Source organism: Vicia villosa, linkage group LG2 (genome assembly GCF_029867415.1).
Source record: "Vicia villosa cultivar HV-30 ecotype Madison, WI linkage group LG2, Vvil1.0, whole genome shotgun sequence".
In the NCBI taxonomy this organism is placed as follows: Eukaryota; Viridiplantae; Streptophyta; class Magnoliopsida; order Fabales; family Fabaceae; genus Vicia; species Vicia villosa.
Genome location: NC_081181.1, coordinates 50,995,758 through 51,022,512, shown reverse-complemented (window position 1 = coordinate 51,022,512; position 26,755 = coordinate 50,995,758). Strand labels below are relative to the sequence as shown.

The window sequence follows — 26,755 nt, the reverse complement described above, 5'->3', positions numbered from 1 at the left end:
TGTGTTGGAATTAGGGTTTCTGATTCTGAAAATATATAGTAGTGTTTTCTTTTTCGTTTTGGGTTTGGGTGGGCTTTTTGAAACAAGCCCATAAATCAAACCGGGTCAATTGCATTGCACTAGTTTGGGCTTGGGTTCAATAAACTTTTTAAAACTCTTTTTCTGAATTGTCCTTCTCAAATTTAGTACTCCCATTATACCAAAATAAGAACCTATAATAAGTAAAAAAAATAGTGATTTTACCAAATTATTCTTATTAATTATTAGTGTATTTAAATGAATATTAATATTGAGTGAGAAAACAATAAATTAAAATAATTATTAGAGGATATAATTGGAAGATTAAAAATAAAATTATATTAGTATTCAAATAGTATTCAAATGAACATTAATGTTAAGTTATTTCTAAATGTTACACTTATTGAGGGAGTGAGTAGTATATTTTCATATGCATTTAAACTACACCAAATTCATTCTTAATTCAATTATTCATCTAATTTGGCTAATTTATTTAACTCAAATATCAAAAGGCACCTTTAATCATATGGTAAGGACTTTCTTCTTAACCAAAATTTTTGGATTCTGAAGTTAATCTCCTGAATTGCACCTGAAAGATATTGGATTTATACTAAAAAAAAAATTTAATATGATGCATTTAAGAATGAATCATTAAGAAGAATTTAATCTTGAATGAAAAATATTTTTAATTGACTTAGGTTATTTTTTGAAAAATTTTAATTGACTTAGGTGACTACAGAATAAATCAACGTTAATTAAAAAAAATACTTCCAGAGATACACCTCCAAAAACGGTGGATATTTTTAGCAACGCACATAGTACGTGAGATCTCCTAAAGATAAAATAAGAGATTGTTAAAGATTATAATATGTACACTTGTAAGCTTCGTATACACATGGACGGACCATAATTCATAGATCAAATTATAACATACCATAATTCTTTTAAGTATTCTTTTATACATTTTTTTATGAAAATTGTTTCTCCCATGGAGAAACATTTTATTAAAATTTAAAAATATTTATATTTGTTAACACACCCAAATATGTTATAATTTAAAATCATAAAGTTGGTGAATAATTTAGTGTGGAGAGAGGGTGAAAGTATGAATATTCTTCTATTCATTGAGATATCTAAAGAGTATATATACAACTACATAAGATGAGGTATAATTATCAAACTGAAAACCTCCTGGTATAATCGGTTGACATATTATGACAATTGGTTGCACTGTGATTCATTTCTTTTATTTCGTCGAAAAACGACGTCCCTACTGATCATTGTTCTTATGTTTGTTGCATCATACAACTTGTAACCACCGGTAGAATGATACCCTACAAGTATCATCTGATTTCCATGTCATCAAGCTTTTTTCTAAGTTGATATGACACATGTTGATACGCCACTAAGCCAAACACTCTTAAGTGACTCGTGTTCGGCTTCAACTTGGACCAAGTTTCTTCTGGTGTTATCTTCTCCGGCTTCTTGGTTGGATACATATTCAACAAATATGTAGAAATGGGCACCGCTTCTCCCCATAACTTTCTCGGCAAGTCTTTCCCTTCAACATGTTTTTCACCATGTTCGTAATTAGCTGATTCTTCCTTTCGATAACACATTTTTGTTGCGGTGTTTAACGTGGTACTACCACATGCATTATGTCATCTTTATCACAAAAGCTTAAAATTATTTGAGACATATTCGCCTCCACCGTCTATTTTGAGAACTTTGAGTTTGTGACCTTTTGCCTTTCAACCATGAAATTCTTAAACACTTAAAGTACCTCATTATTTCTCTTGATTATGTATGTCCATAATTTTCTACTATAATCATCAACTAATGTGACAAAATATATATTGTCACCAATATAATCAAATTGCATTGATCCACACACATGTGAATACACCACCTCAAGGTGATACTTGGTTCTATAACATGCATCCTTGTTTAATTTTGGTTCTGCACTCTTCTTCAAACTGTTAATGTCTTGTAGCCTATTGTTGTTGCATTTTCCTTCACTGATCATGATCAAGAGAGTGTTCTCTTCATCAAACACTTGTCTTACAACTCTGTCTTCATCTTCTTGAGGTTCTTTCTTGTTGGCATTGCACTCACTTGCAAAATGGCCAAGCTCTTGACAATTATAGCACTGCACATTACTCTTCTTAACCATCATTCTTCCTCTTCTACCTCTTACATTGCCACATCTAGAGTCGTTTGATTCATCAACCTTATTGCCATTATTTTTACACTTTTAAAATGTTGAATTTTTGGATCTTTGGAATTCTCATACATAAAAATTCTGAAAGTTCCCTCTACCTTTGTTCATGGGTCACTTTTCCTTCGCCTTCTAATCTCTCTCGTTGAAACAGGCTTGTGAAGTGATATCCGTCTTTTCCTTATTTATATTCCTTTCCTTCATTCTACGCTCATGTGCTTCAAGAGATCTTTGTAACTCCTTTTTGTTCATTGATGCAAGATCCTTCGATTCTTCAATCGCAAGCACCACATTGTCAAATCATGGCGTCAAGGAATGCAAGATTTTTGCAACAACATACTATTTTCTAATCACTTTTCCACACACCTTTACTTGGTTCACCAACCGAGAAATTCTTGCATAAAATCGTTGATGCTTTCGTTCTCCTCCATTTGAATAAACTCAAACTCTCTTTTGTGACTTTGTAACCTCACAACCCTCGTCTTGTTAGCTTCTGCATAGGCCGTCTCTAAGATTTCTCATGCTTGCTTCGATGATTCGCAATCACCAACTTTCTCGAAATTATGTGCATCAACCCATTGGTGGATCAAAAACAGCGTCTTGTAATCTTTCGTCTTCTCCTCCTAATGCTTAAATAGTTGTGCATCCATTTCACCTTCTACAAGTGTAGTTATCTCATTCTTGATCACTTAAAAAACATCTTGATAATCAAATAACACATTCATTTATTTGCACCACTTGTCGTAATTCTTCGCATCAAGGATAGGTAAATTTGTAAGGATTCTTTCATTGAAGACCGAGGTCATTTTTGCACACTAGGTGTTTGATAAATCGAACCAAACTCTTGATGTCAAATGTTAGAACTTGGAACCATAAGATTGGTGAATAATTGAGCGTGCAGGGGGAGAGAGAGAGAGAGAGAGAGAGAGAGAGAGAGAGAGAGAGAGAGAGAGAGAGAGAGAGAGAGAGAGAGAGAGAGAGAGAGAGAGAGAGAGAGAGAGAGAGAGAGGGTGAAAATATAAGCATTCTTTTATTCATGAGATACTCAAATGATATATATACAACCACATAAGATGAGATACAATTATCCAATACAAAATTGAAAAACTCTCAAATGTAACCGATTGACATATTATGTCAATCGGTTACATTTAACTATTGTCTCATAATTTACAAAAAATGTTACAAATGTAACTTGTTGATATAATATGTCAATCGGTTACATTATAGTTTAATTTGACAAAAAAAAAACACTACATAACATGATGTAACATGTTGACAAAAAAGGGCAATTTGATACACTAACTTAAATTATATTATATTCTCAACAAAATAATTAAATTTTTGTATAACTGAGCCACACCCTTCTTTTATAAAAAATAATTCAAAAATATATTTCCGGAAATATTTATCCATAGAGTTTTCTCACTTAGAAATTTAAGTTGCAGAAAAAACAATATTTAAATTTAAATTGTTCATATAATGGTTTCATTATATAGCATCTAAACTTTACCACACAGATATTACTTTGTATTCCACCTATGTGGTCCAAAATTATTCATGTTTGTGGTGATTTTGAAGGTAGACTCGTTGGAGTTGTCGTGTTCCGAGATATGCCTTTAGAAATTAGAACGTGGTTCTTAAGTATTTATTTTTTCCTGCTTCAGAAATTATAGAAATGAATATGTAAGCTTGATTCTGTGTGGTGATCTCAGTGGAAAAAGTTGAACCTCTCTTCATAACTAAGGTAAGGCATTATTGGTGTTTTAGTTTATTCCTCGAAGTAATAAATTTCCTTTATGTATTCCACTCTCCAAATGAAAAAATAATTCTACGGAAATATACTTTCGAAACACCGAAAGTATATTTTCATTTTTTTTTTTTATAAAATGAGAGTAAGACTACACATACATTTTGGATCTTTAGTAGAGTGCACCTGAAATTGCATTTATGAATTTTTAAAAGTGGTTTGGTTTCTAAAAATAGTGTTTTAGTAGTATAATACAAATAATATTGATAAAACACACCATATTACAATTGATTGTACCTGATCAGAAGAATCGTCGCTGGCCGCTCGGAATTGGATCTTCGAGAAATGAGGAGGGGGTGTACCTGCAAGGTACTCCGATGCCAAAGTAAGAAGAGGAGCAAAGGAGCGCAAGTACAAGCTAAAGTGAGTAAGAAGTGAATACCTGACCCTCTAGTAAAAGAGGGTATTTATAGCCCCCAGCGTTGGGCCATGATCTCGCTATTGGGTTGGACTTCCAAGCCCAACTAGGAGACTGCCAGGTTTCCTGAGCGGAAATATCGGAGGTGCGTGAGTGCCCTCTATCCTGGTCAACCGCTCCGAAGTTTAAGGGAGATGCGGTCTTTTAGGGACCACGTGGATTCCGCATTATTCGGGGGGTTGGATGTGAAAGGACCCTCGCGAGGAGCAGGGTCCTCGGCAGAAAGGGTGCTCGCGGAGAGCAGGGTCCTCGGCAGGGAGGATGCTCGCGGGGAGCATCTCTGCCGGGCGTCAGATGGCTCACGAGGAGGATCATGCCGAGCATAATGAAGACGGGCATTCTAGACCCAAATGTGGGTCACAGAGGGATCTGGGCCTCTGAGGTTCAGTGGACCGAAACCATGTTGGGCCTAGTCTTGGCCCAGTCCAGAACAGGAGCCCCCCAAGTCGGAGTTTTCTGGTCAAGGAGCTGCGACTTTGATGATGCCCGACCCTAGTAGGATGGATCCTCGTCGAGTGAATGTGCTCGGACGGAGTGGTCTGTGGGTTGGAAACGAAAAATCGCGCGTGGGTAGCACGCGCTGACGTGGCAATGGCAATGATTGCCTAGGGTCTAGATGGCGGCGCTTGTCAGGGGGCGCGACGTTTCGCCTTCCGAGCTTTCTCCCTATAAAAAGGGGTGAGTCCCCACATTCAGGCGTTTTTTTTCTCTCTGCTCGCGTGCTCGGCTTCAGGTAGACGATCCCCGGAATCAGCTGTTCGTCCCATCGTTTGTAGTAGTAGCCGTCGTTCGCCGAGGAGTTTATTCTAGCATCCAATACCATGTCCTCAGGTATGCTCACGAATCTCTTCGACGTTTTTATGTCTTTTTCGTAGGGTTTCGAGAGCTCGCGACTGCGTACTTTCGCCGTTCTCGCCATCTACATCGGCTGAGTTCTACGCCCAGTCGTTACTTTCTCCTCGGGTTATCCAAGCGATGTTCGGGGGTCAGTACGTGGATTAGATGACGTTCCTGGTTAGGTCTTCGTGGTTTTTTAGATCCGATTGCCGCAATCGCGTTCCTTTTTGCTAAGTTTGGCGTGAGTCCTCGGCTGACGGACGTTTTCCCTCGATGGGGGTGTAGCCGGGGGCTCTACTGCGCCTGCTCTACCCTTTCGCTTGCGTTGCGGTGGAAGGGTAGATTTGATGAACTGTCGAATTCATTTTTTCCTTCTGCATGCAGGTGAATCTGATTCGAGCGCCAGTTCGGGGTCCAGTTCAGAATCTGGCTCGTGGGCCAGTGAGTCGGAGGACACGACAGCGAGCAGCTTTGATGTTGAAGTTGTCGAAGTTCAAAACATGCCCGCCACAGCCGAGGAGACCCATGAAGATTCCTCCGGTTCGGACGCCGAGGGAGGGATTTCTTTAATGCCGCTCTTTAGTTATGAATGCACGGTCGATCTTGACTGGGTGGCCGACGAACCTATGTCGGTTGTTTCTCGATACACCGAATCCTTAAACGGAGCTTGTAGGGAGATTGAGGTCCGGGGAGATGGTGATGAGTTGAACTACCAAATAGGTTGTCCGTCCCGAGATAAGCGCATATGTTCTCGGTTTGACGGGGACAGTTTTGCTATGTACGAATATGTGTTCAAGGAGCTTGGTTTTCGTTTGCCCTTCTCCGGCTTCCAGACTTCTTTGTTGGCGTTTCTTGCCCTGGCGCCATCTCAATTGCATCCGAACGCCTTCGCTTTTATGCGGGCATTCGAGATTGTTTGCGACTACTTGGGTATCGGTGCTACGACCGCCTTGTTCGGCTGATGCTTCCGTGTCCAAAGACAGACGGCGGGCGGGCGATATAGTTGGGTCTCCTTTAGAAATGCCGACAGAAAACTTTTCGGGATGTATACCGACTCAGTGAAAGGTTTTAAGGATCGGTACTTTCTCGTCCGTCCGCACAGCCCGGCAGCTTACTCCGCTGTGTCTGATATAGTGGAGGTGCGGGATGAGGCCGGCAACTTAGAGAGGGATGAGGACGGGCAGGTAGTGAAGGAGTTCTGCACAGCGTTTCCGTTCTTTTGGTGGAGAGGCCACTTCTCGTCTCCCCCTAAAAATTATGCTTGGGAAGACGGAGATCTGGACGAGCAGGATACGGTGTCGTACTCGGTTCTCTGCAAGTACGTAGACGGTTTCACCATGTCTCAGTGGGTGACGAGGAAGGGAGATCCCATCTTGGACGAGAATGGTGTGCCGAAGGTGGAGCCGCGGGCTATTAACACTAAGACCCTGTTATCTTGTCGGACCCCCGAGGAGACCCGTGCGCTGTTAGATCGTATTTGGGCTATTTATTTTGTTTTGTCTCTTCTGTTTGGTGTTTTCGCTAACCTGTTTGCTTCCCTTTTTCAGATGCTATGCCGGAGAAGGATGACAAGCTCTTGAAGATGGTGACCCAGGACGCGAAGAAGCTCCTGCAGAAGACGGCTCGGGGAACTGGCGTTGGAGATAACTCGGGCTCGGCTGGTTCTCCCTGGGTGAACTTGGATGAGAGGTCCCCCAAGAAGGCTCGTCATGCTGAGCCGGCCCGGAGCCGTCGAGTCTGAGACTCGACCGTGCCTTCGTGTTGCCTCCTTACTTCAAAGATGGAGGTTACTTTGAAAAGTTTCCCCTAGTAACTTCTCCGGATGAAGCCCGTCGGATCGACGAGATGGATTCCCCGGCTCTCCTTAAGCAGCTGGCGAGTGATGGTGCCGACGTGATGAGGGTTTTGGGAATGGCCCAAGTGTTGGCTAAGGGTGGTTCGGGTTCTGCCGAGGCTCTGAAGAAGGCGGAGTCGGCCAGGAAGCAGCCTGAGGATAAGGTGAAAACCATAGAGGCCGACCGTGAGAAATTGAAGAAGAAAATTGATGGGGTTCTGAAGCAGGAGAACGGGGAGATCGCGACGGAGAAGAAGAAGCTTGCTGACCTTCAACTGGAATAGGCACCATCGGCTGACGAGTTCCTGGATGTGGCTGCGTTGAAGTCCAGGGCCGAGCTCATCGAGAAGATAGACGGTCTGAAGATGTGCCTTGCCGAGATGGCTGAAGTTGGGTTCAACTGTGCAGTTCATCAGCTGAAACTTCTGAACCCGGACCTGAAGGCGGACAACATTAGGCTTTCCTCAAAAATTGTGGATGGGGTGCTGGTGCCTGAATCTCCCGACGGTGAGGAATAGTCAGTTTTCCTTAGGGCCCGCGTGCCTGTCTTTATCGGCCTGCGCGCCATTTTTTGTATGTTCGGATAATTTTTGGGGCCTGCGTGCCAGTCAATTTGTTGTAATATTTGGATATCGCCGGCCAGTTTGGTCGGCAGTTAATGCTTTACTATTTCGCGTTTATGCTTTGATTATCCCAGTATCTGTTTTAGGATTTTTATTGTTGCATGTTTCGGGCCCGGGTTATATTTGTTCCGGGGAGGTATTCCAACACTTAGGAATATTTTGCTTTTGGATTGTGTTCGGCCGAGGTTGATTGCCCGGGCGTGTGGTGTACGATCCGGGTGCGCAGAGCAGGTGTGCATAATTAGCGGGCACGAGACCGTATTCGGGGCCAAGTGCTCGCGGCGTGAACGGTCCCATCGCGAGCTAGGGTTTTGCCGTGCGGGTACTGCCACGGAGGGTCTAGGTGTAGAATCCGCTGTGTAGTCGGTCCTGCCCTTTGATAGGGAATTCCGACCGTTGCTGTCGTGGAGCACTCGCGTTCGTACCATGACGCGGGTCCATGCTCGGCTTCCGTTTGTGTTCGGTATAAGTAGCCGGGGAGTGTTAGGTTGTGTCTAACTGTAATAGCGTCTGAGTTTTTCAGCGTTCCAAGGTCGAGCAAGTTTTTCGCCGAGAAGGTTCTCGAGGCAATAAGCGCCATTCTCGGTTTTATCATAAACTCTGTATGGGCCTTCCCAGTTTGGGGCTAGTTTGCCCTCACGCGAGTCTTTCATATTTCTGCGGAGCACTAGGGTGCCGACTTCGAATTCTCGTTTGATAACTTTGGCGTTATGGCGTAGAGCTATTTGTTGTTTCAATTTAGCTTCTCGGAGGGAAGACCCTGCTCGGATCTCCTCAACCATATCAAGCTCTTCCCTCATAGCCTCGTCGTTGAGTTCTTCCTCGAGAGGTGACTCGGTTCGCCGAGAAGGCTCTCAGATTTCCACGGGGATCACGGCTTCGGTGTCGTAGGTTAGCCTAAATGGGGTTTCACCCGTGCTAGAATGGGGCGTCGTCCTATATGCCCAAAGCACACCGTGTAGTTCTTCGACCCTAGCTTTCTTAGCTTCGCCGAGTCTCCTTTTGAATCCTCGGAGGATGACTTGGTTGGCTGCTTCGGCTTGCCCGTTCGTCTGGGGGTGCTCGACCGAAGGGAAATTCTGTTCCGTGCCGAGCTTGGCCACGAACTCTTGGAACTTCCTATCAGTGAATTGGGTGCCATTGTCAGTTATGATCGCTTGTGGTACCCCGAACCGAGCGAGTATGTTTCGTTTGTAAAAACGGAGCACGTTTTGGGAGGTGATCTTGGCGAGCGCTTCGGCTTCTATCCATTTAGTGAAGTAGTCTACGGCGACCACCAGATATTTGTTTTGGTATGACCCGACTGGGAATGGTCCGAGGAGATCCATTCCCCAGGTCAAGAAGGGTCAGGGTGATGACAGAGACTTAAGTTCGTTTGGGGGAGCTAAGTGCATGTCGGCATGACGCTGACACTTATCGCATTTCTGGACGTGCTCCTTGGCGTCTTGCTGCATGGTCGGTCAGTAGTACCCGACCCTTCTCGCCAGTGATCGGCCGCCGAGGTGTTGGCCGCTGATCCCCTCGTGGAGCTCTTGAAGTATTTCGAGCGCTTGCCAGGCGTCGACGCATTTGAGGAGAGGAATGGAGAAACCTCGTCGGTATAGTTTGTTCTCGACGATAGTGTACGAGCAGGCTCGTCTTTTGATCGCGGAAGCTTCCTTCGGGTCGGTCGGAAGTTCGTCCTTCGTGAGGAAATTGTAGACCGGGGTCATCCAGTAGTGGTCGTCGTCTATGGCGAGAACTGGTAGGGGTTGTGCGCTTTTGTCTATGCTCGGTTTGGATAGGATTTCCTGAATCACCGACTTGTTTCCGCCTTTCTTTCTCGTGCTTGCGAGTTTGGACAAGACGTCAGCCCGTGAGTTGTTCGACGTGGTGAAAGACAAAACCAGGGATACTTCTATGATAAGCCCTTCATCGTTTTCTAGGATAATGCCGGCTCCGCTCCCCGAGCTGCTCGAGGCGCCATCTATGTAGATGGTCCACTTATTCTCAGCGGGTGTCGGGGAGTTAGTGATTGAAGTCATTTCGGCTACGAAATCGGCCAGTGCCTGAGCTTTCAGCGCCTTCCTGCTTTCGTATTGTATGTCGAATTCGGATAGCTCGAGGGACCACTTTAACATTCTCCCGGCCATGTCTGGTCGGGTGAGAAGTTGCTTAATGGGCTGATCTGTTCGGACGACGATGGTATGGGCGAGGAAGTAGTACCTCAGCCTCCTGGCTGCCGTTATCAGGGTCAGCGCGACTTTTTCGATTTGTTGGTATCGCACCTCGGGCCCTTGTAGGGCCTTGCTGGTGAAGTATACGGGCTTCTGCCCGTCTTCAGTCTCTCGGATCAAGGTTGCGCTGACCGCCTCGTTTGAAACGGCCAGGTAGAGATATAAGATCTCGTTGTCGCCAGGTCGGGAGAGGACGGGCGGTTTTGAGAGCACTTGCTTAAGGTGGGATAGCGCTTGCTCGCATTCCTCGGACCATTCGAAGGTCGCTTCCTTTCGCAGTAGCTTAAAGAATGGAAGGGCGTGCTGGGCGGATTTTGCCACGAAACGGGATAATGCCGTGAGCATCCCGTTTAAGACTTGGATGGATTTTTTATTGTTGGGAGTGGGGAGTTCCGAGAATGCTCGGCATTTATCCGGGTTGGCCTCTATTCCTCGTTCGGTTAAGTAGAAACCGAGGAATTTGCCTGCCCGGACTCTGAAGATGCATTTCTCCGGGTTGAAGCGCATCTTGCAGGATCTGGCCTGCTCGAATACCCGCTCGAGATGCGTGGTGTGATCGGAGTCTTCTCGAGACTTGACGATCATGTCGTCCATGTATACCTCGAAGGTGTCGCCGATTTCTCATCGGAACACCTTGTTCATCATCCGTTGGTACGTGGCTCCGGCGTTTTTGAGTCCGAAGGGCATTACGTTGTAGTAATAGTTGCCCGACTCAGTCATGAACGCCGTGCACTGCTTGTCGCACCTCGCCATGGGGAAATCATATATGAGAAATCAGTCTCACACTCATAGGAAACTTTGGCAACAGATACTGTGTCGAAACTTAAATTGTAGAGATTTCCATAACCAACATCACTGGATCTCTAAATCAAAGAAAAGGTAAGGAAGCATCCAACTATTACCAAATCAGTGGCCAGGCCACAAACCAGTACAAAGCATTTATACTTATTCATAGCAGAAAACCAATAAAGAACCTTAAGACAGGTTTCATACCGTACAATACAAAATGAAATAAATTAAGAATAATGTTGGAATGCTACAATTTCCATTATTTTGTCCCATGTGAACAAATTCTGAGGCATGAAATCGGTAACTTTTTCAAAATAAACACTATATCTCTACAACAAGCTTTCCTTCCTAGCTTTACACTTTCTTACAAACATTGACAGCTAGGTCACACAAATCGAAGAAAGACTATTGCTTCTTAGTGTCATATTATCTACATATACACAACGGCATTTGCAGCACTCATTCTGTCACATAATGAAATTGGATTGATATTATATCTGGGATTTTCTTTACTATTCAGTCACACCTGTTCATTTCCCTTTAGAATATTGAACTTGCAAAGAGGACAAGTTGCATTCATCTTTAACCATTTCACTATGCATGTGGAATGAAAATGGTGGTTACAAGGAAGTGCGTGAAGCTCTGCTTCATCCTCATAAGGAGAGATGCATATGCAGCATTCCTGAAAAAGGAAACAGGGTCAAAAAAAAATTATACATTATTAATTTTACAAATCTTTAATATCATAGTGTAGAAATTAGTTTTTATTACTATTTTTCTTTGGTACAACCAGAATTTCAAACACAGAAGTACAAAGGGGTTAGAATGAAAGAAATTAACATCGGTAAAGCATACCGCATCCTCCGGTGAAAGTACTCGTTCATTTGCACCACTGCTATTTTCAATGGGAACCATTGATCCACCTCTCGGACTAGGTGTTTCCTCATTGCCTGCCGCATGAAACTTATATTTTGGAAGTATACTAAGATCTGTTTCAGATGCACCCTCCTACAGTCTCACAATACAGGCAATGAGCATAAAAATATTGGAAGGCCAGCAAGTATTTGAGATTTTTCTATCAGAATAAAAGAAAAGCATACCTGTCCAGCAACTGCATAGAGAATACCAATAATACAGGGTAAACAGCAGCAGAGGGCAATGCCAATTAAGCATGCCAAAGCAACACAAAAGACGGCAAAGAAGACATCAAATGCTAGAAAGACAACAGCCAACCTGTACAAATTACAGGAAAAAAAAATTGAGGATAACTTTTTTTTATTGGAAAAAAAGTCCTATAATTTGTCATGCAATCAAACAGTTATCAGAAAAAACAAATGCAATCTAATGCTGTAATTATTCATAAAAAATATCCCTTTAATGCTTTGTAATGAAAATTCTAACTTAAAGAAGAAAGACCAACGACTTAATAAAAAAAGAAAATATCCCATTTGCATTATCCTTATTTAACACTTTAAAAGCAGGCACACACTCATTTGGTCCCTAATAAAAGTAAGAAAGAAAAAACGCCAAAGGTGGATGACGTCTATCACGTTAATCCAAAAGTTAAACTTTGTCTGCTAACATCTGTCAATATAATGTAACGAGCTAAATATGATGCCATGTGTCAACCATGTTTGTGCCATATCACCGCGCTAACATCTGTCAATGTGAAGTAACGAGCCAAATATGATGCCACATGTCCTCCCTGTGGGTGCCATCACATCACCACAGACTAAAACAAGTGTGCTTGATCCTGATGGTATACTAAATAATCCATGATATGATTCCATACTTCCATTTGTTTGGTCCTGAGCACACTAAGCCCATTCTCTTTCCTCCGTGTATAGCTGCACTTTCATGAAGTCGTGTATCTTTCTATCATGTGACATGATCTTTTTATCTGCAGCCAATTCTGAATAATTTAGCAACTCTGATCTGTTAATTGAATATTAATAATTGCTTTCACCAAATGATTATCACATGCCATCACTTGCTACATCTGCTTAATCACAAACTTTTGGGCTATTCCCTTTTTATTAAGTTTTCTTGCTAGTTATCACAATGTTTTCTTTCCTAGCTCCTGTTCAGATTTTCATACTGTATGTATTAATTACTATTTCGAAATTACAAGATGTATCAAGAATGCCAATTTAAACATCTTTGCATAAACAGAGTCGGCCTATACATTTAAGGGCTATGTTACCAGCCAAAGTCAACAAAAAAAAAAACTCTAGTACTAATGCTAAAGAGAAACTAGGTAGGAACTAGCAAAGTCGGTTGTCTAAAAGGCAATAGAAAATAGAATGCTTTAAGGAATGTGACTGTGAATCAGAAGAAATCCAGTGACAGATGTGCTCTTGCAGGAGGTACGTTAAAAAAAAGTCATAGAGCTACGTAACTTAATAACCGTATGTAGAAGTAGAAGGATAACATAGCCAGCAGATTTGAAATCATTTGATTTGACAATTTATTTTATAGTCAATTAATTAATGCATGATATCTTTCAAGTTGTCATCTTTAAGTGTACAATATCCTTTTGTTAAATGAAATTTTCAATAAGAAATTGAAAGATATGTAGTAACTCATCAGGGGCCATTTTTATATTTAGCAATGGAAAATATTGCATCCAAGTGTCTTATAAATGTTTCTTCAAGAAGATTCACCCATTATAATGTTTCGAGCAACTTTGCATGAATCACTGTCAGGATTTATAACTTTTTTATTTGTCCATTCTACTCTTTTTTCTCGAGATGAAATTTAATGATCATCGCAATGGAATTGTGCTCGTATTATCATTCTATGTTTAATTTACGCTTCTTGCGGTTGCAATATTGAGAATCTCAATAGCCCAGTGTCAGACTCAGAGAAACCTTATATTGGTGTGTGCTACTAATTCTTGTATGTAGTACTATTTAGTGTTAGTGAGTCTAGTACGGTACCCCAACCTCCAATGTTGGTGATAAATTTTGATCGTTTCTAACAAATTACCCAATCGATAATTCTCTTTGCAATACTTTTTCATAACTTTTCAACAATATAGTACGCTGCAAGACCTCCTGCACAGAAACGAAACAAAAATGGAGAAGGGAAAGTTGGAGTCTGAGGTTCTAGGGACGAAATTGAATTGTATCAAGGGGTTCTTAGTATACTTCCATTTGATTAAACACTATCACCAAGAACTAAAGGGATAGTCTATCCCTTTAGTCCGTGATGATGTAGTCCCCACCTTGAAGGCAACTAGAAAGATATTGAGCACATTACTTGCCAAATCACGTAAAAGACGATAGCAAATGGAGACTAACTTTTGGATAAACATGAATTGCATTTTATTTTTTACTTTTTCATACCCTCATTGACCAAACTAATGTCACGTTTAGGGACTAAAATAAGGGTTTACTAAAAAAAGGAAAAACTTTCGAGAAACAGCACCAATAGAATAAGCAATTAAGCATGGTGATGCGAGGTTCTTTATAGCACACAATGCAAATATAATACAAAACCAAAGGCTAGAATTTTGTCATGACACAAGTCGTTTAGTGAACTAACAGTAACTATTCGGAAGAACCGATTGTGAGGGGGCTATATAGGAAACTAGTAAAGTTTATTGTGCCAATTTGCCAAAGGCTTAAAGTTTAAGATGGTTGGTTATATATTATTCTTTCACTAAAATCAATATACAAACATTATTCTCAGATCTCAATTTAAATGAAGGCTTACCAGTACAACCGTGGAGCATCTTGCATTAGAATATCACCACCATAGACAACCCAGTAAAAGCCCACCATCCACCAAATCAATGAAAGCATGGTATTCAACGATGCACATCGTTTTGCAAATCTGAATGGGTCATCAAAATCAGTATATCTACAAGTCTTAATTACCTAGAACAGTCAAGGTAAAAAGTACTATATGATCATAAACAAAATTACACACAACTCCGTAGTATATTAACAAACATGCTTTAGCAGCCAAGGCACAGACACACTCACAATGTAACAAGCATTTAATATCTTTTTTCCAAAGTGAATAGACACTCCTCCACCAATTTGTTCTCAAAGTATACATAATGAAGTGAAGTAATTGTGCCAAAACATTAGTGAAGGATTCCTTTTACTACCATCTCAATGAAGCTAATAACATATGGCTTTCAATTTCAAGAAATAAAAGATCATTTTCCATTTATCATAGACACTCACCAGAAAAAAGATGATAATAATTACAATACATAAAGTTTTCACCCACAAATTAACGTGTCAACGTAAGGCAACCGAAAGTCACATTATCTATAAGTTTATAACTTCTTGAGTAGGAAAATCCAACAGTGCTTTTTTTGGTAGGGCCCTCCCTTAGTGAACAAACCAAAAGCACTTGGCAACAAACCAAGAGGAGTGATTGGTACTAAGTACTTCCCCCCATTAACCCGGAGTGCTCTCCTCGTACTCAAATTTCATAAATACTTTCTTAAGAAGCAAAAACTAAAATATTATTGACTCCTTCGAAGCACGAACACCTCAAACACGACCCCGACACGATGACACGAATAGTAATTTGAAAAAATAAATAAATTAAACGTAATCAAAAGAGTCGGTGCAGGTTGCAGGTGTCTGACCCCGACACATACACGTCTTTTTTCAGAGGTGACGGTGATACATAGATTGATTATCACAAAGTCTCCATTGCATAACCTAGCTAGAAGACTATGTATAAAATGAATAAAACTCCAAGATAAAACTATCATTAGATGCATAATCTCACCAATGCACACACTGATCTCTTCAGTATTCAAACAAATCTAAAATTCCCCCAAAAAATACTAACAAATTGATTGACAAAATTGAACATAACAACAATTGAATTGAGAAATTGAACTTACCCGGAACGAGAAGAATTCCGAAATTCAACATCATCATCATCCTCACTATCATTGACATCTCCATCAAGAGATTCCTCGTCCCTTCCTCCTCCACCTCCGTTCCTCCTCCTGTACTCCAACCACACCAACGCCACATGAACCAAACACTGCGCCGCGTACCCGCAGATCCACAACCGAATCGGCGTGTTAGGATTCTCCTCCACACTACAACCTAACATAACCGCCGCGACCACCACGAAGGCCGCGTTCCACGTCACATCGAGCACCACCACCGGCTTCGAGTATCCCCAGTCGGCGCGCCTCTCTTCGAGCTCGCGCGCGGCGGTTTCACGGACAAGAACGGAAGGTCCGCGGCGGCCGAGAAGGAGAGCGAGGACGGGCGTGCGAGACACGCGACGTGGGCGAAGGAGTGGCGCGTGGGACTGAGCGTAGTTAGGTGATGACATGGCTGGATAGAGAGAGAGAGAGACGGTGCTAGAGCATTATTTGAAAGTTGAATCAATAAGAAGAGAGAATTCTAATAGTAACAACAATAATTAATATAATTATAAATAAAGGAAGAGAAAAACGATTCTTCATTATTCTTTACTTCTTCTTCTTGTTGTTACTGTCTCGTGTATAGAGATAGAAATGAAAACACCAAACACACACAGAAGAGAGAACGGTAAATAATACGTGTAAATGCAGGGTCGATATGGACGGTTATGCCCTCGCAAGTTTTTAAGCTTTGTTTAGTTGGAGATGAAGAATCTAAATTCAAATTTAAATCTTTAAACAATTTTTTTTCTTTCTTCGCCCTAAATTTCAAAGGAGATCAAAAATTAAGAGTGCCTTTAATTTATTAAAGAGTAAGTTAAAATTTAAGGCGAAGAATTAGGACATCTTTCTTAGCCCTAATTTTTTTTTAAGATGTCCTAATTTTTAATAGAGATGAAAAATTAAAATTTAAAAAGATTGCAAAAGGATTTGGGGATTCTAGTCTCGGCATAATTTAATAGTAAAATCAAATTATTTAATAAAAAAGTTTATTTTTTTAATATTTAATTATATTATAAATAGTAAAATAAAAAATCTCAAAAAAATCTATATAATTATTTTAAATATTTTAAATAATAAATACAGATTAAAATATCAATATATTGATCACACATTTAATATTCTGAATTATTAAAACAACTAAAAAGAATGGAAGTACTTTAGAGAGTATACTCAGAATGGTTGAAGGTCTGAGAGATATTGAAATTCAGCATCTTGTTGAGGGTCGAAGGCAGTGGCGAAGTAATACAAAGAGACTTGAGGACATGACTACATTCTCCAAGCAGGACATGTTTACACTAGACGAAGGGTGTGGGATAGACCAAGTATATCCAATTTTAGAAGGGAGATTAGGTTCAGGATAGTTCATCAAAGATTCATTGTCAGTGCGAGACCGTCGTGGAAATGTTGAGTTGCCCAAGGAACAATTGAAAGAGGGTTCAGAGAGACAAGGGGAGAGAGAGAGAGAGGGGGTATTTCAGATCCATGAAAATTCTAGTAGAATGATTCAATAATTAAAGTTGAGAATATTACTATAGAAATAGAAGCAAATGCATAGTGTATGAGGAGCAGTGTAAATCTTACAACACAATTGTCACTATGGGATGCATAATGGGATCATTAATGTTTCGTTGATGCTAAGATAGTAACATGCATCTGAGGATTGTTCAAGTATAGAGATTTCTAAAGTATAAGGTGAAGAAGTGAGAGTTATGTCTTGTTGATAAGAAAACATGCGAGAGTGGTATCCTGGACACATGTATGTAAGTTTGATTATCTTGTGATGAGGTATTTGTGGAGTATCACACTCTTCAGTTTAACTAATGAGTTTTGTGTCCTGAGAGTCTAAGTCTATGGTAAGCAACCGAGAACGAGTTGGGCTTGGATATGGAACTATGTGTATTATTTGGTTGATAATAGTAAGAGTGGCTTATTGAATGTCGCCTTGATGTTATCTTCCTAAGTAGTGTTTGGATTGATTGACCAAGGAGTATGATGTTCACACTTTGTTGGAACTAAGTGCATGTCGAATATTTTTTTAGTGTACAGTTGCGAATGTGCGGTTCGAGAATGGAGTTACAAGTTAATGCAAATTAGATTGATAGTTTTGAAATTGGAATTTTCGAAGGTGTATTGTGTAGTTTATCACTTGTATAGTTGTAAAAGAAGTTAGATACTCTGGGAGCTAACCTTGTGAATCATACTCAGTGTGAGTAAGTATTGGGTGTATTGCTTTTATGACTATTGAGAGTCGTAAGGAATGAAGCTGGAAGAAACTTACTGAGCGATAATCTCGAGGAGATCGGTTTGTATCTCGCTAAGTGTCGATGAAGTATAAGTAGATAGTCATAGTATGACATTTAGACAGTTCACTCAGATACATGGCCTCGAAGGTAGACCTCAACGAGAGTGGTACCTGATGTATACAATGCTACCCTACCCAGACGACAATACTTTCGAGTTATCATCCAAGGTAAAAATGGGACCGAAGTATTCATGAAGTTAAGTGTGTAAGTTGTATTGTATATCCGTAACAACATGAACTAAGGTTTCCATAAGATGAAGCAAGACAATCGAAGTGAATAATTATGGTTAGAAAGTGTGATGTCATCTCTAGACGTGTGACCGAGTTGTGTGACTCTACGAGTAGCCTAAGGAACTCATATATACATCCTTAATAGGTTAAACTTATACATAAGTGTTTCCTTGTTGACGACTTAAAATCCCTTAAAGTTATTATTTTGTCAGTTGGTTGGAATCTCTTTTCAGCAGAATCCGTGAGTGGGGAAGAACTCTATGAAGGACATAAAATGTATTATATCAACATGAACTGGATATTGTCAGACTAATTTAGATTAATCACAACGAGCACTGAATAATTCTAAATGTTGTACACTCTTATGGTCCCGGTTGTGTAACTCTTACATATCTATCTCTGGCAGGTGTTTGTCTTATTCTCAACCTTTGTGTGTCAGCAAGAAAGTTATTCTACCAATGGATGTCAGTAAAGTTCTGGTACTATTTTAAGAAGTAGGTTCTAAGAGGAAAATATAAATATTTAACGAAGGCCCATAAGCTAATCAGTAGTACATGTGAATCCCATGTGTTTCGTAGTGTTCAAGTTAAAACTGAACAATAGATAGTGATGAATGGAAGAGCACAATACAATTTCACGGAGGATCGGGAAGATAACGGCTCGCAATAATGAAAGGAAGACAATCATGTGTCAAGTGTATGATGTCTTGTTGGAGTAGTGTGACGCAATTGGGGCATCAAGTGTGTGCGCGTGTAGTATGTGGTATCAGGTTAAGTGAAGTTAATAGGAATATCAATATGGGGATTATAGAACTTATATCAATTGTTGAAGAATTTACAAGAGAAGAACATACCATATTAAGTGCTCTAATTGTTGTCATTTGTTGTTAGTTGGGATAAATAAAGTAATTAGTAAACTTATAGGAAACTAAGTTTTATTCAATATGACAAATCTATGCTAATTGGTAGAAGAAAGGGACATGTTGGCAACGTAAATAATGATTAATTACTCACTATGATACAGAACACCACTTAAGATATATATATATATATATATATATATATATATATATATATATATATATATATATATATATATATATATATATATATATATATATATATATATTGTGTGTGTGTGCGCGTGCACAGTGGGAAGAGAAGAAAATCATAAAATAAAAATAAATGAAGAAGAAAGAAAGGAAAGGAGAAAGGAAAGACGAGGGTGAGAGAAAGGAAGAAGCCATCGAATATCATCATCTTCATATATCAACGTGAGTTCCTATATAGAGTTAGCTTTTAGGGGGGATTTTGATGAATTATGAATTAGGGTTTGTATGTCTATCTTATCTTATGCATGTTTTGATTATTGATACATGTTTATTTCGTGATGATGCATGTTGATTCGTGTTGGTTAGTGAGAAATCCTACCATGATTAGTGTGTTTGTGATGATTTGGGGTTTTGTCTTGTGTCAATGTGGTTGTTGTGTTATATTCTTGTTTCTTGAAGCCAAGACTCGTAATTCATTGAATTTTGTGTTGGGTTATGTATTTGAATGGTTTGGTATTGTTACAATTGGAAAGGCATGAGTTTTGGAGTGATATTTTTAAGAGAAACTAGTAACAAACCTGTGCGTTCGCACGGGTTCAGGTACGGGATGCGCATTTGTTTTAGATATATATTTTTAATAGAAAAAATGTATATTAAAAGTGTTTAACATTTTGTGAAAAAAAATAAGATAATTAACATTAAATTGTCGTTAATATTCAATATTTTGATCACTAATTTCAAGTTCTCGTTAATATTCAATATTTTAATCAGTAACTTCAGGTTCCCATTAATATTCAATATTGTGATCAATAACTTTATATTCCTGTTAATATTCACTATTTTGATCAATAGCTTCATGTTCACGTTAATATTCAACATTTTAATTAATCAGTAACTTCAGGTTCACGTTAATATTCAATATTGTGACCAGTAACTTCACGTTCCTGTTAATATTTACTATTTTAATAAGTAACTTCAGGTTCTCGTTAATTTTCAATATTGTGATCAGTAACTCGATGTTCGTAATATTCAATATTGTGATCACTAACTTCATTTTTCCGTTAATATTCACTATTTTAAATAGTAATTTCAAGTTCCCGTTAATATTCAATATTGTGATTTGTAACTTCATGTTCCCGTTAATATTCAATATTTTGATCAGTAATTTCATGTTCCCGTTAATATTCAATATTTTAATAGTTGATTAATTTTCATATTTAAATATTTGAATTAATAGTTTCATTGCTCTATTTTATATAATTTTTATATTAGAAGAAAATAAATTTATTAAAATTTTATTGCATTTATTTTTATTTTGTCAAATAATAATTATCATCTATAAAATTATTAATATAATAATTGTATTCAATAGAATTTGACTATAAATAATAGCAGTATTTTACAATTGAATAAGTAATACACTTTTTCCATATATATATATATATATATATATATATATATATATATATATATATATATATATATATATATATATATATATATATATATATATATATATATATATATATATATATATATATATATATATATATATATATATATATATATATATATATATATATATATATATATATATATATATATATATATATATTTCTCCTATTTACATTGATAACATATATTTGTGAAATGACATCAATAACTAATAATTTTTCTAATATTTATTTATGCAAACATTATTTTAACTGTATAAACTTCATTAATGACATATATTAATATAATAATATTTTTAATTATATAAATTAAAGTTAATGACAAAAGACACACATTTTTGTATTTTATCCAATAACACTTTCAAGTATATTTTTAAATTCATTTTAATTGAAATATTTTTTTTAACTAAAAATATTATTATTTTCTTGAAAAATATTGTATCTTAAAATAAAAATTATTTCAAATTATATTTCTTCGTTATTAATATTCAATTACTAAAGTTAATTTTTAAAAATTAAATACTATTTTAAATGTAAATTAACAATCATTTAAAATGATCATTATAATATTTTTATCAAAAAATAATTTATTGGAATATTTTGATTAATAATTTATGGAAAATGCTTATTAGTAAGAAAAAGTAAAAACAAGAAAAGCAAGAATAAATCTCAACCATTCTTTATCACAACTACCCAATGATCCCTATTAAAAAAGAAATTTACTTAATAATAAATTAAAAATTATCCACTAAATTAATGACACATGTACATTCTTGTGTTTCTTATTCAAAATCCTTCGTACTAAATAGCATTACTCATAATTTATTAGAAATAATAATAATGTAATAAACAAGTGAAAGGTGAAAATTGAAAAGTGAGTTGGAAAAGTGAAAAGTGAAATGTGAAAAGTGAAAAAGTAAAAAGTAAAAAGTAAGTTGGAAAGTGAAAAGTGAGTTGGAAAAAACCACTTTCACGTGAGTTGGAAAAAGCCATCGAATATCATCATCTTCTTCATCATCTTCATATATCAACGTGAGTTCCTATATAGAGTTAGCTTTTAGGGGGGATTTTGATGAATTATGAATTAGGGTTTGTATGTCTATCTTATCTTATGCATGTTTTGATTATTGATACATGTTTATTTCGTGATGATGCATGTTGATTCGTGTTGGTTAGTGAGAAATCCTACCATGATTAGCGTGTTTGTGATGAATTGGGGTTTTGTCTTGTGTCAATGTGGTTGTTGTGTCATATTCTTGTTTCTTGAAGCCAAGACTCGTAATTCATTGAATTTTGTGTTGGGTTATGTATTTGAATGGTTTGGTATTGTTACAATTGGAAAGGCATGAGTTTTGGAGTGATATTTTTAAGAGAAAAGCTTGATCCAGTTGATTGGCTTGCAGAGAAACCTAGAAGAAATTGATTGGTTATGTCAAAAAATGTGAAAAAAGATGAAAAACACTTAAGCAATCAATTGATAGGCATGGACCAATCGATCGGTCCTACCAATTTTCAAAAAAAATGGTAAACTGAAAGTTTATGTCAATTGATTGGTCTTTAGTGTAATCAATTGGTCCCTCTTTATTTTGCCAAAAACCATTTGTTTCATTTTTTAAAGCTACATTTGATGTCATATAACTTATACCGTGATGTTTATGCATTGGATTAGAAATATTCGATCAAAATCCATGAGATTGATTGTGTTTTAAACTATAATCCTGATTAGGTTAAAATGATTAGTAACGAGTTTCGTAACTCCATTTTGAACGCGGTCGGAAGTGTTGGAAAGCTAGCGTAGATAACTTTAACATGTAGGGAAGTTTATATGAGTTATTCCACTATAATTTTCACTACGAGTCTGATTAACCCCCTCATAAGAAGATCGAACATACGCTTATCATGTGACATGTGAGTGAATTAGGTTCGATCGAAGCAAGTTGCGTGAAAGCTTCAATCATTTAACTTGTTATATTGTGCTATGAACCATGTCATGATTTATTAGATGTGTTGATTGTGTAATAATATGACTAAAACCTTGTCATATTAAGTGAGGAAAACATAGGAGTATAATTAGGTGATGAAATAGAAAGATAATTTAGGCTATGAAAATGACTTAGGTTGTAATGCTCAAATGTAAGATGTGCCTCGTGTACATTCATAACCAAGTATGGATGGCAAAATCAATTCTCTTAAAAAATACATTCACAAGTGTCTATCAAAAGTGTCAAAGGAAAATTGTATAAAAGTATGTTGGTTGTTGGAACACACTTTCTTGTGTTTGACCACTTTACTTGAAGCGGCCCTGAGAGCTGCCCGTCCCACGACAAAACCACAATCCCTCAGTCTCACTAGTGGAGAAACTCCAGTCAAGTCCATACAAGCATATTTTCCTCCCACCCACTCGTACACCAGAGCATCTACTGGTCTAAATGTTGATCTCTTATCACGTGGGTCAGCCAGATAAGAATAAGGTCCAAGTGACTTAAGTAAAGTCGTATATAGTAATAATAAAACCATAATATTTATCACATATACTATTAGTCCTCAAGGGGGCAAAGAGATCTAGATGAATAAGTTTAAGGGGTTAGTTTGTATAAATAAATTTGTTCGGTTTGAAAGACACCCTTGTTTGCTTTCCAAATTGGCAAGCATCACTTAACTTTTTCTTTTGAAATTTTAATTTTTGATATACTGACCACTAATTCTTTGAAAATTATTAATGAAATTATAGTGCACATAGCTTAAACGCATATGCCACAACTAGTAATCTTCATTTCGGATGATGATATTTTGTGCCGCTCTTTCAAACATAATTTATGCTAACCATATAAATATTATCAACCCTAAAACCCTTAAACATCAACATCTTATCAGCTTAATGCTAAACTACGCAACTCATGGTATCAAAAGTAATCAAATACCCTTGTCATATAACTGATTAACACTTTTTCAGAGTGCCTGCTCAATTGCTTTTCTATGTCTTTTATTTGGTGGGATCATCAGTTTGCAAACACACTCATTATAAGTATTGAATTCCATCTTAGATAATTTCTCAAACGTAATACATAATTGGGTGAAAGATCTAAATACTATTGCCATTTTTACCATGTGAAGTATTTAATGTTCTATAAATAAACTTGTTTACAAAGTTGAATATACACTGATGAGTTTAGTATTAGACATATTTTTGCACAACTTCAAGTGATTCAACTTATTTCCCTCAACCTTTTTCATAATATCTCTTAAAAACATATAAACATGAAGATTACGATACTTAATGTACATGCCAATGCTCTTACAAACCCATAAAACCATATTTTGGAAGTTTGGTTAGGAACAATAAGAGATCATTACTAATCTATTTTCTAAAGTAGAATATGAATATCGAATGTTCTTCATTTGAGATAAAAGTTATTTTAGCAAAATACTAGTCGATTACCCTGCATCAAGTCTTTTAGAATAATTTGTTTTTGCAAACATTGTAGTTAGATCAAAAGTTAACAAATCAGATTAATTGTTGCTTTCCATGTATCGTTATTATTAGTATTATTTTGTTGTCTTTTCGTTTATTTTCTTTTTCATTTTAAAAAACACCAATAAATAAATAAAGCATATTTATTAAATAAATAAACGTGAATAATATATTTTCACCATCATAGTCAATAAAGCTAAAAATATTAGTACTAGTTGACACTTAATTGACAAGTGAATTCTAACAATCTCAAACTATTGTTTTTGTTTTTGACAAAAATATCAGGCTAATATTTCAAACATAACTTTGAATAACTATTTACAATAATATTTTATATTATTATTTTAGTTTTTAGTACTACTAGTATTTCTTATTTTTGATAATCAGAAATTTTGCCCGCCATTCTCAACTTACGAAACCCACCTTAAAACCATACTTTCTCGTTTACTCTCTCTCTCTAGGATCGTTCTCTTCTTGTTTCTCATGAAACAAGATAGAGATTTAATTTAATTATAGTTTTCTGGTCAGTGATGGAATGTCACGAGAAAACGAGGTTATGATTTGCAATGTTACGTATGTCGGTTTTATTGTCAATGATTGAATTAGCCGTGAAGTTTCGTCTCATCTTGACCTTGAAAAAGCTTTAGAAGCTTATAGATATGTTAGTCGTCCTTGTTCTACTCACATTACAAAGGTTTGTTATTCAATTTGAACCATTGTAATTATTGTTTTTAGATTCAACTATATTTTCCATATGATTCTAGTTTCTACTATGTTTGATGAAATATTGGAAGTTGGGAAGATATTTAGGAATATGAAGTGAATATGGTTTGACTACAACTCCATGAACAAATAAATCAAATTTCTCACTTTGAATTTTGTTCCTCTGAAGAAGATTGAGTTTCTAATGTTGGACCATATGTTACAACATCCAGTTCGACTTGTGTATCCTCAAAACAAAGGCAACAAGAGCTCGTCATAAAGATGCCATTATTATGGAAGATATGGTTATATAAGGCCATACTGCTATAGGCTGTATGAACATCCTCAACCTTATAAGCAACCAAAGCTCAACAGAAAAAACAAGCGAGAACATTTAAGCAAGGAAATTGTGGAAACTCAAAGAAACTGTCACAAGTCTTATAACTCATACATCTCTTAGAGTTTCCTCAAGAGAAGATTAATATTTTGATAATGGATGTGTCAGGCACATGACTAGTAAATAGATTTACCTAGAAGAGTTAAGTTCATACTCCAATAGTCATGTTACCTTTGGGAGGGAGCAAGAGGAAAAATCAAGCGTATAAGCAAACTAGTATATCCAGGTCTTGGTAGCCTTGCTAATGTGTTGTTGGTAGAAGGATTAACTACAAACTTGATCAGTATAAGTCAACGTCTAAATGCAAGCTTTAACAAATCAAAATGCATTGTTTCCAGCAAAGGTGAAGAAGTGTTAGTGAAAGGATCAATATCCAAAGACCATTGTTATACGTGGGAATCTCAAAACAAATGCCATCCCTCAACATGTTTGATATATAAGGTAGAAGAAATCAAGCTATGACACCAAAAACTTGGTCATCTCAACCTCAAAAGTATGAAAAAGATCATCTTTGAAGCTGCTATCAAAATGCCGAAACTTATGATTGAATAAGGTAAAATATGTGGAGAGTGTCAAATAGGCATGCAAATTAAGATGTCCCACTGAAAGCTCCAACATCTTACCACCTCAAAAGTTATGGAATTACTTCATATGGACCTAATGGAACCAATGCAAGTGGAAAGCCTGGGTAGAAAAATATATGTTTTTGTGTGTGTGGATGGATTTTCAAGGTACACCTGAACAAACTTTATTAAATAAAATCTGACGTTTTTGATATTTTAAAGAGTTATGCATTTGTCTTCAAAGATAAAAAAGGAAGTGAGACAATTAAATAAAGAGTGACTATGGTAAAGAATTTGAGAACTCCAAGTTCTCTGAGTTTTGTTCCTCTGAAGGGATAAGTCATGAATTCTCAACACCCATCACACCTCAGTAGAATGGAGTGGTTGGACACACAATCATAACCTTCCAAGAGTCAGCTAGAGTCATGTTGCAAGCAAGAATCTACCTTCTTATTTTTGGGCTAAAGCTATGAATACAACTTGTCATATCCACAATCGTGTGACCGCAAGATTTGAAATCAAAGCGGTTAAGTATAAGCTTTAGAAAGGGAGAAAACCCAATGTCAAGTACTTTCATGTCTTTGGTAGCAAGTGTTACATCTTAGTAGGCCGTGAACAAAGGAGAAAGATGAATTCCAAGAGCGATGAAGGAATATTTGTAGGTTACTCCACCAATAGCAGAGCATATATGATATATAACAAACATATGAATGCAACACTACGCCAAAATTGATATTTTGTAGCGCCTAATTTAATAGCACTTTTTAAAAAAAATGCTATTAAAAAAGCAAAAACATATTTATAATAGCACTTTATGATCGGGTGCTATTATAAAATACAAACAATGTGATTTTGATAGTACTTAGTAAAAAAATGCTATTATTAAACTTCAGTGAGATAGCGCTTTC

General features: G+C 37.3%; 1 protein-coding gene across 1 annotated transcript; it reads right to left on the bottom strand.

Moving 5' to 3' along the window:
- Window positions 1-10,997: 10,997 nt before the first annotated feature.
- On the bottom strand, window positions 10,998-16,227 carry LOC131650556 (E3 ubiquitin protein ligase RIE1-like). The gene is made up of 5 exons (XM_058920260.1): window positions 15,637-16,227; window positions 14,481-14,600; window positions 11,864-11,996; window positions 11,619-11,771; window positions 10,998-11,445 (listed from the first exon to the last, which is right to left on the bottom strand). The coding sequence occupies exons 1-5, from the start codon at window positions 16,080-16,082 to the stop codon at window positions 11,284-11,286; spliced, it is 1,014 nt and encodes a 337-aa protein (XP_058776243.1). The 5' UTR covers window positions 16,083-16,227; the 3' UTR covers window positions 10,998-11,283.
- Between the last annotated feature and the right edge of the window lie 10,528 nt (window positions 16,228-26,755).

What these genes read in the sequence shown, in the direction of transcription:
- LOC131650556 (XM_058920260.1), bottom strand. Translation starts at nt 16,082, where the DNA reads ATGTCATCACCTAACTACGCTCAGTCCCACGCGCCACTCCTTCGCCCA. An exon ending in CGGAATTCTTCTCGTTCCGG is followed by an intron (nt 14,601 to 15,636) that starts GTAAGTTCAATT and finishes TGACCCATTCAG; the next exon opens with ATTTGCAAAACGATGTGCAT. An exon ending in TACTTTCACCGGAGGATGCG is followed by an intron (nt 11,446 to 11,618) that starts GTATGCTTTACC and finishes TTCCTTTTTCAG; the next exon opens with GAATGCTGCATATGCATCTC.